This window comes from Mytilus californianus, unplaced genomic scaffold (assembly GCF_021869535.1).
Source record: "Mytilus californianus isolate M0D057914Y unplaced genomic scaffold, xbMytCali1.0.p SCAF_3, whole genome shotgun sequence".
Lineage (NCBI taxonomy): Eukaryota > Metazoa > Mollusca > Bivalvia > Mytilida > Mytilidae > Mytilus > Mytilus californianus.
In genome coordinates, this window is record NW_026262679.1 from 39,901,191 (window position 1) to 39,912,256 (window position 11,066).

The following is an 11,066-nucleotide window of genomic DNA, read 5'->3' on the forward strand; positions in this document are numbered from 1 at the left end:
TTTTAAGGAGTAAGTTAACACCGCCGCCACCGCTAGATCTCACTATCCCTATGTCGAGCTTTCTGCGAAAAAAGTCTCAGGCTCGACAAAAAACAGACCAACAATACACCAAATATCAAATCAATATCTTCAAGCACGAAGAAAAAGTGTGGAAAACTGATTTGCCGGACTGACTGACAGACGGACAGACAGACTGCAAACCTAAAGTCCCCTTCAACTTAGTCGGTAGGGGACTAATAATAAACAAACCTACAAAAAATTTACAAAAAATTATGAAAAAAGAAAAATTTAGCAATTTTTCCATTTGTAAAGAGCATAACTCTAGAACAGTAAAAGTGACGACACCAAAATTTAAACTTGATCTGTATATTGTGGTAATAAGCATTGTGTATAAGTTTCATAACATTTGGTTGAGACAAACTAAAGTTAGAGAACGGAAACGAAAAATTTAGCAATTTTTCCATTTGTAAAGGGGCATAACTCTAGAACAGTAAAAGTGACGCCACCAAAATTCAAACTTGATCTGTATTTAGTGGTAATAAGCATTGTGTATGAGTTTCATAACATTTGGTTGAGGCAAACTTAAGTTAGAGAACGGAAACCAACTTTTGGACAGACGGACGGACAGACGGACAAGGGTAAAACTTAATGCCCCCTCCACTACTGCGGGGGCATAAAAATTAAATCATGGTGACTACTAAGTTGTATTGTACCATTTAAGAAGGGTGTCATATAATCAAAATGATTCTGAACTTAACCATGGGTTGAAGTGTGAAATGTAAGTCATAATAACTTAAGCAAATCCTGACAGAAAATGAATCTTGTATGTCTAAGCAATGTGTAGTCACTGTAGTGTAGCATAAAAAATCCACAACCATACCCTCATTTTTAAAAGTAAGTTTTTTGTCAGTTCATAAAATGAACAATCCCTAACAAACATCAAAACATTACAGGACAAACCATCCTCACATTTATCATTGAGGATCTGCAACTGACATCTCTTACAGTGAGCATAACAAATGAGAAAACCTTACAAGGGGCAATACTGTTAACATGTAATAACTTCTAGAACACAAAGTCAGCTGTTTAATGGGAAAGACAAGGATTATTCTTAAGGTAGCACAATACAAAGATTTTTTTACTTCCAATCTCCAACCTTTAAAATGATGTTATTTTCTTATGACTGCATACAAATTAATAAAAGAGGTATATATAGATAGATAAAAGATCAATCTTTTAAATGAATGCAATATTTTTGTTGTGCAATCATTATGTAATCAATTATTATGCAATTAATGACAAAATCTTGGTCAGTTCACTTGAATGAATTTAGCTCTGACATCTCTATAACTACACAAGAAATTTTAACGTTATCTTAATCAACACAGCAGGAGCTACAAAAGGGTGTCTCAAATTATCGCTATCGTATTCCATTCTCTCATAAATCTGTAATTAGTGTAAACATCCTTACCACATAAAAGTAGAGATTTTTGATTAGGTGTAAAATTTGATCTATACATTCTATCCAAAATCTGAGACACCCTTTTGTAGATAATGGCTCTAGGAACAACATATTATAAAATAAACCCCCTCGGGGTATCCATGAAGAAGCTAATTTCAATTGAAAGTCGAAATTTCTTGTAAAAGTTTATAGACACAGTTAAAATTATAATTAATTACATAATTGTTGTATAATACTAACATTGCATTAATTTGAAAGAGTAATCTGTTAGCTATCCATAAATACCACTTTTATAAATTTTCAAGCATTATAAAGAAAGTTACAGCATTTTAAAACTGGGGAGTTGGAGGTATCAAATCTTTGTATTGTGCTACCTTAAGAGACAAAACTGGTTATAAGTGATAACTTGATAGCTCTAGAACACAACAAATCAACTTTTCAATGGTTACAAAAATTGAATCATAAGTAGTTATTAAAAACAAAGATGTATGTAAATGAAATACTACTTTATTATCAAGATGCTTTAACATCAGTAGAATTAAATGTTACTTTTGAAACCCGTTCGATAATGTCCTTATTAACTGTTACACATGTTTTCTCATCAGCATTACTATCACATAGTTCTTCGTCATCATCATCACTTGATTCTCCATATGAATCATCATCAAATTTAGTTAATTCTTCCTTCATTTTATCTTCTATTTCTTCAGCTGTAAGTTTGCCTTGAGCTTGAAGTCTGCAGAATGTCCCTAAAACAGAAACAGAGTAAGTTAACTGAAGTCAAGTGATACTGTTAATAAAGGAAGAAACAATTTATCATGGTTTTGATGTATCAAAATACTTTCTCTCAATTTGATTTTCAGCATAATTAGTAATTAACCTGTGTTATGAAGTGGAATAAGGAGATAACTGTATTGTATTTTAATCTCTGACGGCATCAATTGGTGATTTGATGGTCGCAAATTAAGTTTACTGGCGACGCGTTAGCGATTGTTATCTCCATTCTAATGAAAATGACAGAAAACAACGTCAAATCATACATTTAAAATCTGTCATATGTCGTCTGCGAAAATTGGTGACATTATCCAATGAAAATGAACGTTGCAAACGATGTTGCATTAGAATGTTGTTTGTATTTTAATGTACTCCCTCCAGTCATGCAATCAAATTTTGTGCTAAAAATACATCTTTCTAATGCTGTAAATTCAGAAATTTTCATATTGTTTTTATTATTGCGAAAAGGATAAATTTTACAAAAGTAAGACCGGATTTAGTGTAATCATAAATGTGTTGGATTCTTTCAAAATTTTTAAAACTAAACATTTTTGTCCAAATAGATTATTTCTGTACACAATGGACTGGTTTCAGTGGAATGCAGTAATGCTGATAGTTGAAATATTGGGAATCTGGTATTAGGAAAGGATCAGGCATAAATATTAAAATTTGGGTTAGAGCTAAAATTGGCTACCAATGTTAGAAAGGGAAGTACAAATTGGCATAGTTTTCATTCCATGAAAATGTGGTGTTTTTTTAGATGTTTGTTCATTTAAAAGCTTTGGTGTGCAACATGATTGATTGTCCAAAATGAATCTACTCCTGACAACTGAAGAATACTGATATGTTTACAACGTCAACTTAACAAAATTCTACAACTTTAATTTAGGTAAAATAGTATTCTGATTTACAGATACAAACATACTCACTCCTCTTTCTTTCGGGTAACATTTCTAAGTCTTTTTTAAACTGAGTGTCTAAAGACATCTGTTCTGAAGGAGACGGGCCTGGTCTGAATAAAAGTTAAAAAAAATATATTAATAAAAACATGAGCATGTTTTCCTAATAAAGTGTTTCCCTTGTGGGCTCATTCATAATGAGGCCCCATACATTGATATAAACTAAAGCCCTCATCCTTTAAGATTTGAGATTGTCTTTTTAATACTCTAAAACTTAATATTATGATCACTATCAAATATCCTCTAGGTAAACATTTGTGTCATATCTTCCTTTTTAGTTCTAGCTTTCAATCAGTTGATTATAATCTCTGAATTTATTATACATAAGTCCACGACAGATAAAAAGGTAAACTTCAGTGTATGTTAATGCCTGCACCAATTCAGTATATATACATGACTTCTATTTGATGATACATTTTTAAAATTGTCATAGTTTTAAGTGGTTACATGTATGTGCTACTTCAGAAATTTAGTTTTAAAATAATGGTTTTTACAAAGATATTTATGGATTGATTAAAACTGAGAATACCACTGAGTATAGAATAAGTTCCTGGCAATTAAGTCCTTCCATGCATTTTTTCCTAGCAAGTAATTGATCTGTTTTACATGGATGTGGGTAAATCAGAAAAGCAAAATCAGTTACATGTAAATGGAGTGATATTATTTGACTTTTCATAGGAAATCCAAATCTGTTGAAAACAAACATTAAAAACACATTATTACATGTTGAAAGGAGAAGGTATGATAAGGTGATTTCCTTTGACAAAAGGTATATATTCCTATCAGATAACATCCTTCAGGTGTTCATAAGACAGTAGTCTCAGATACATAAAACATTAGTCTCAGATACATAAGGCATTAGTCTCAGATACATGTACATAAGATATGAGTCTCAGATACGTAAGACATGAGTCTCAGATACATAAGATATAAGACTCAGATACGTAAGACATTAGTCTCAGGTACATAAGACATTAGTCTCGGATACATAAGATATGAGTCTCAGATACGTAAGACATTAGTCTCAGGTACATAAGACATTAGTCTCAGATACATAAGACATGAGTCTCAGATACGTACATTGTAAGACATTAGTCTCTGATACATAAGACATTAGTCTCAGATACATAAAACATTACTCTCAGATATCAGTATTTTTATTTTGAATCTTGTTTTACATACATTGCATTTGCGTCCAGACTTCATACTTTTTGCAGTTTAGGAAACACTGTAAATATTGTCACATTTTAATATCTGGAATTAACAACAGCCTTACCTATAAAGATAGTTTGACACAAGCTATATTTGACAAAACCTTTCAGAATTTTGGGTCCTCATGATCAATGCTCTTCAACTTTTTATTAACTTATTGATTCGAGCATCACTGATGAGTCTTTTGTAGAGAAAATGTATGTTTGACATACAAAATTTTAATCCTGGTACAATGTATCTATGATGAGTTTATTTACATCTAATGATGTTGATGTGTGTAAACTGATATATTTGTGTAAGACTGTTACTCATTTAATTTTACCAAAAACTTGAATGAAAACTTATAAAATGGCCATTTAGGGTCAAATGTAAGTTCATTTGACATGTTTAAGGAGTCATTGTGTCATATCAAATGACATTTTTATACTAAAGTGAAATGACTATATCATCTTGTTCATCTATCAATACAATAACCAAAATCTTAAAAGGGTTAAATAATATTAATTTAGTAGCTCTCATCATAACTCCTCCCTTAAAAATACACATACTGCTAAACATTTTTATACAGCCAGTACTAATTAAAAATAACTGTACAGTACTTACTGTGACACAAGTTCTTTTTCACTTCCACATTTTCCACATACATTCAGTGCACTAATACAAGGCATACACACTATGTAATAGGCTTTCTTTACGGTTTTCTGTTGACATCTGGTACTGAAATTGTAAAAACTGCATTGTTCTAATATTCTATAACATTAAACAGTGAAGAAATTAAAAATGGAAACACTTTAGTCTTAAATGCCTCCTTGACTGTAGCAATATTTGATATTTTTACAAAAGCTATGAACTCTTAAACTAACTTTAATTACTAGCCAAATGAAACATAAATGGTGCAAATGCAGAATGGTTTATTTTCAACCTATCATGAATGAATGCTTAATAGATGTTTATCACATGGACATATATGATATAGACTCAACAAAACCATTTACCGGTACAAATATTGTTGAACTATCATGCTTAGATACTAAGAACAGAATATTGTTGACCTATCATTTATAGCTAATTTTATAGTTACAGAAAATTCAAAAACTTGACTTCAACCTGAAAACTTGATGACTGGAGCATGAAATTGATTGGTTGATAGATTTTTGGTGTTAAACTCAACTTTCAGCACTATTGGCTATTTCATGTCCAGATTTTATTGGTGCAGGAAGTGACAACCTTCAACAGTAAATCTGGCAATCCTAGCCAATTAAGATTGGAGTAAAACGCACCTGCCACATGCACGGTTCAAACTAGCCATCTTGTTGACAGGCTAGTAATACAGTAGATGAACTACTTAGACCACTCTGTCACCTGTCATGCATTTCAAAGACTTTTTATGATTTCTTTACACTAATTCCATTAGATTTGTAGTCAAAAGGCAGGGGGCATAACCCTATTCTGCAAGGAGAGCCATAAATATTTCAAACATTTTGGACCAAAATATTTATTTTCATGTGTGATAAAGGCAAGATGATTCATTTATATGGGGAAAAGTCCCCAATTACGGTAATTAGAAAATCAATAAAATGAAGAAAAAAAATAAAAAAAATAAATGAACTCAAAATCGTTAACTTTTTTTTTCAAACTTTATGTAGTTTCCCACATTTGCGCAGAAATCTCTTTCTTTCTTCCGGTCTCGTGCATCACGAGACTTGTCAAATATTAGAAGTAGCATCATATTGTTTCCCGTAAATTTGTTGTCTTTGCAATGGAATTGATAATTCTTTATTTGATATGAAAAAAAACGTTACCCGACAAATTATGCCTGATGGTAGCGTTTCTTTGTTTACATTGAAAATGACGTCACAACTAAAATCCCTAACAACACGACCAATGTCAGAAACGTTTCCGTATTTCTGTTTCTTTTTTAACAGATTCTTAAAGTTAAATTTAATATGCTTGAATTAAAAAAATAATGTATAAATGTATACAGAACTCATCCCCTTTCACAGGTAACGCCTTCCTCATATTAACTTATGGGCCAGAATGTTTATTTCCAATATCTTTTATGTGTTTTTCTCACCATTTCTTAGGAGTTGTAAGAGGTTTGTATTTTTTGTATTTTATTTTCCAATCAATAATTTCTTTACATCTTTCACATAATCCATTTCGGTCTAATCTGTTTATTTCTTTTGTTCGTTTGGAAGTGTCGTGTAAGTCATTTTTAAAAGCAGTTCTATTCTGGTGTTTTTGTGTGCCTTTCTTGTGATTCCCTCGTTGCGTGCTCATTATTTACAACGCTATTGCAAAATATTAATCAACTCTGCTTGACCGGAAATGCTGTTAATTTCAGTGCCACGGAGCAAATTATGTCTCATAACCAGTAAGAAACAATGAAAAGCAATACGCCATCACGTACAGTGAATGGCCATAAATATTCTTCACGTACATTGCATGTCCAGCCTACGGTAGTATTCTGTTCTTAGTTTCGGTCCGCCAGTTTTCCGTCCGTCTTGTATCAGGTCAAAGTTGTTGGTCAAGATAGTTTATGATGCAGTTGAAGTCACATAAACTTGAAACTTAATAGTTCATATTTATTATGATGTAAAACAACGAAGAGTGAAGTTCAATTCAAACTCGATGATAAAAACATGCCATCAGCTAATCAAGGTACACATCTGGGTATTATAAGAGCAATTAAGGACCAAAATAAAACAAACATCCAGGACAGAATAAGCTTAGCCAGAAGGACAGCCTATTCTCTTATGAACGTTGGAGTACATGGTACAAACGGATTAAACCCTAAAACTTCTTATATGATATACAGAGTATACGTTCTACCAAGGCTACTTTACAGCCTGGAAGTTCTGCCACTAAATAATGGGGACATTAAGTTGCTAAGAGATTTCCACGTGAATTTTTTGAGACAAATACAAGCTCTTCCCTCACGGACAGCAATTTCAGCAGTATACTTACTCTTGGGTGCACTCCCCATAGAGGCAGAAATTCACAAAAGAGTTCTTAGCCTGTTCCACTCCATCTTTTCATCTAACAACGAGAATCTAAAAAAGGCTCTAGAGAGGCAATATGTCCTGCAAACACATGAACTAACTTTCCTTAACAGAGTAGCAGATCTTTTATACATGTATAACTTCCTCCATGGACTTATCTGAAAGATCAATTGTCATCAAAGTTATAATGGAAATGCAAGGCAAGAGAAGCAATAAACAACTACTGGAAAGTGAATCTTCAAAGGGACGCCAATAGCAAAACAACACTAAAATTTCTCTGTATCCCTAATTTAGACATTGGGAAACCTCATACTATCTGGAATAGTCTACCACCAAATATTGGCGAACTCAGGAAAGCAACAATAAAAGCAAGGCTATGCACAGGGACATAAATATTTCAATCACAGAAAGCTCGTTTCTCAAATATTAACCTTGATGCAACTTGCCCAATTTGTCAACTGGAAGAAGAAGATATCATCCATTTTCTCACTCGCTGTCCCGTTCTGGAAGGCATACGCAGAGAATCTCTAAGTGTTATCAAAAGAATTACCATCAGTAAAATTGGGCTAGGAAACTGGAATTCCAACTTTCACGAGAGAACTTGTATTGCATAACTAATTTTGGATTGTCAGCAACTGGCTCTAAACAATATTCTCCCTCATGATGACCTTTTTCTTAATTCAATAGAAGAATTAAGCAGGAACTTATGTTATAGACTCCATCTAAAAAGAGTGTCTTCTCTTAATGTCTAGTTGTCATAAGGTCAGTGTGGTTGTACCGCGCTATACCTTAAACAACTATCTTCAACTTCATAAAATAAAATATGGCTTTTTTCTCCAATCTAAGGAATAATCATTTATGCTTCTTCGACAGTACAACTAGGTCAGTGTGGGTGTTCCGCGCTTAACCTAACATCAATCTTTAACACAGAATTAAATGCTGCGAAAATCTAAATGTTTAAATCTTCATGAGGTTAATATGGCTGTTCCGCGCTATACCTTCAATTGCTTTCTTTAACTCCGCAAAATGAAACAACTGAAACAACGTTTATCTTTAATCTAAAGTCATCATAAAGGTTTTTGGACAGAACAACTAGGTCAGTGTGGGTGTTCCGCGCTAAACCTATCAATCCTTTACGTAAAATTAAATGCTGAGAAAATCCATGAAATTTTAGAATAACTGGTCAGTGTGGTTGTGCCGCGCTATACCTATAGTTGGAATAAATGTACATGTTTACCATTAGCTTTAATACCCAGTAGCTTCACATATATATATATATAACAGATAGATAATGGCTATGCATAATTAGATCGCTTAGGACATATAAGCTTATATGCATGATTTTATTGATTTTATATCGCCTAGTAGTACTCATAGACAGATGTAGTAACTCCAGCATGTAGCAGGCAGGAAGCTGAAAACTCGTTATTTTTTACCTTTAAGTAACATTGTTTAGTGAATGTAAAGATTTTTTACTATAATGCATGCCCTGTAAATAATATTCAAAACTTTTTTATTTTTTAAAATTTTATTAATAACTTTTAAACTGTGACCCATTTTTAATGTACATAGAAGTTATTATTAGTATCTTTGCAGGGATTTAACTGTACATAATGTTATTTTTAAATAGTTAGGTATTCACTTAATAATTTTTATAAGGATTAACCAACCTTAATTCAGTAAGGCTGGTGTACTCCAACTATTGGAGGAAGATATAGAGGAAAGAAGAAGAAGATGTGTATTTACGAAATTGTATGCCAAATTACGTCTATGACCCTATTTCTCGGTTCACTGATCGTGGAAATGCGATAGCGTGAAACCAGTAAAGTAGATCCGTGTTTTGCTCGATTGACTTTATAATAATTAATAACTATATTTCTGTTCTAATTTTCTATTCTATAAACTACATATTTTGATTCATACAAGCAAGGATTTGTATAGTGAGAATCTCACTATACAAATCCTTGATACAAGTGAGAGGTTTAGCTAGCTATAAAACCAGGTTCAATCCACCATTTTCTACATAAGAAAATGCCTGTACCAAGTCTAGCCTGGCATCCCGGCCCGATCTAGCTGCACGTCTAGTACCAAGCCGTCAGGAATATGACAGTTGTTATCCATTCGTTTGATGTGTTTGAACTTTTGATTTTGCCATTTGATTGGGGACCTTCCTTTTTGAATTTTCCTCGGAGTTCAGTATTTTTGTGATTTTACTTTTTTATATACCTTTACGTTACAAATATACAACTCCCAGTTTTGGCTACCCATGCTGTTCTTATCTATTAAGTCAGGAATATTCATCAGCTATGTAGGCGTGTCAAAATCGTATCATACGCGATAATGACCTCCCGCAGTACACTGTCACTGTTCTGATTTCATTAACCAGTATTAAACAGATAAATATAACACCAGCACATATTCAGGTTAACGTTTTTGGTAAAATTAGTTTATCATGAATTTGTGATCAAACCAATTTGAAACTTATAGTTCACGTGTGCATCATATCGCGAACTTCTTAAATTATGTGAAAATGGTTTCATAACGATTTCACGGTTCACCAAAGAAAGAAAATGATAGTGAGGACGAGTCATGGTGTCATGTGGCCACATATTCTTGTTTTGCGGTTTACACTAAAGACCTGAATAGACCTGAATAGACCTGAAGATATACTACTCGATTTATTCAAAATACGATTACTTTTTTTTTTATTTTTCAAAGGATTTTCTTCAAGTTAGAATTATTAAAGATCCACATTTTATCAAAAATAAAATGTTTTAAATAAAAAAAACTAATTTTTGATGCCAAACTTGGACCTGAACGGAGAAACGAAAAGACTTGAACGGACCTAAAATTCTACGCCTGGACTTTTTCAAACTTCAATTACTGTTTTATTTTTCAACTTCAACTTGAAGGATTTCCTTCAACTTTAGATTTTGTGAAACGAAAATTTCAATATATTAATAATATTCAAAAAAAAATTATGAACAATACTGTTGGGGTGTCAAACTCGGACCTGAACGGGAAATTAAATTACCTGAATTTCCTATATTCATAATGTGCTGAGGTTTAAGAACAAGTTAAGTAAGAACTGGATATACTTACAAATAAGAATTTAGAATTTAAGTGGTCTTAAATTAAACTTTCTTATAATTGTTAGTTAAAGGTGCTATACGTACATCTGAATTTATAATGAAAAGGTTATTTTATAAGACTTATCTAAACCCCAACCCTTTTACATAAATCTTATAAAATAACATTATGAATATTATTTTTAAAATTTTATGATGACAATCCTATGAATTAATTATAATATTAATTATTTAGTAATTATTATTGCCTAAATTCAGTCATCTGTACATAATTAAATGTTTCCTTATGTTTTAAGGTGTATATAGTTGCTACAATTATACCCTATGGGTAGTGCTCCACAATTAATGGAGGAATATACAAGAGACTGAACTGAACTGAATTGACCTGAAAATCTGCGGTCAGATTTATTGAAGTTCTATAACTGTCAAGTTTTAGTTTTCAATCTTCAGGTCTATTCAGGTCTATTCAGGTCTATTCAGGTCCACTTTCAGGTCTTTAGTGTAACCCTTGTTTGCTTAATATTTTATAGATAACTGCATTTTTTTCAAACAAATATTTTGAAGGAAT

The 11,066-nt window shown here is 32.3% G+C and overlaps 1 protein-coding gene across 1 annotated transcript; it reads right to left on the bottom strand.

Annotated features, from left to right (window-relative positions):
• Window positions 1-1,953: 1,953 nt before the first annotated feature.
• LOC127734572 (uncharacterized protein C9orf85 homolog) lies at window positions 1,954-6,771 on the bottom strand. Its single transcript, XM_052244511.1, has 4 exons — window positions 6,482-6,771; window positions 5,011-5,124; window positions 3,166-3,248; window positions 1,954-2,211 (listed from the first exon to the last, which is right to left on the bottom strand). The coding sequence occupies exons 1-4, from the start codon at window positions 6,685-6,687 to the stop codon at window positions 1,976-1,978; spliced, it is 639 nt and encodes a 212-aa protein (XP_052100471.1). The 5' UTR covers window positions 6,688-6,771; the 3' UTR covers window positions 1,954-1,975.
• Between the last annotated feature and the right edge of the window lie 4,295 nt (window positions 6,772-11,066).

Coding starts and splice junctions, on each gene's coding strand:
- LOC127734572 (XM_052244511.1), bottom strand. CDS start 6,687: ATGAGCACGCAACGAGGGAATCACAAGAAAGGCACACAAAAACACCAG. Junction 5,125..6,481: donor CTTACAACTCCTAAGAAATG/GTGAGAAAAACA, acceptor TTACAATTTCAG/TACCAGATGTCAACAGAAAA. Junction 3,249..5,010: donor GAAAAAGAACTTGTGTCACA/GTAAGTACTGTA, acceptor ACTTTTATTCAG/ACCAGGCCCGTCTCCTTCAG.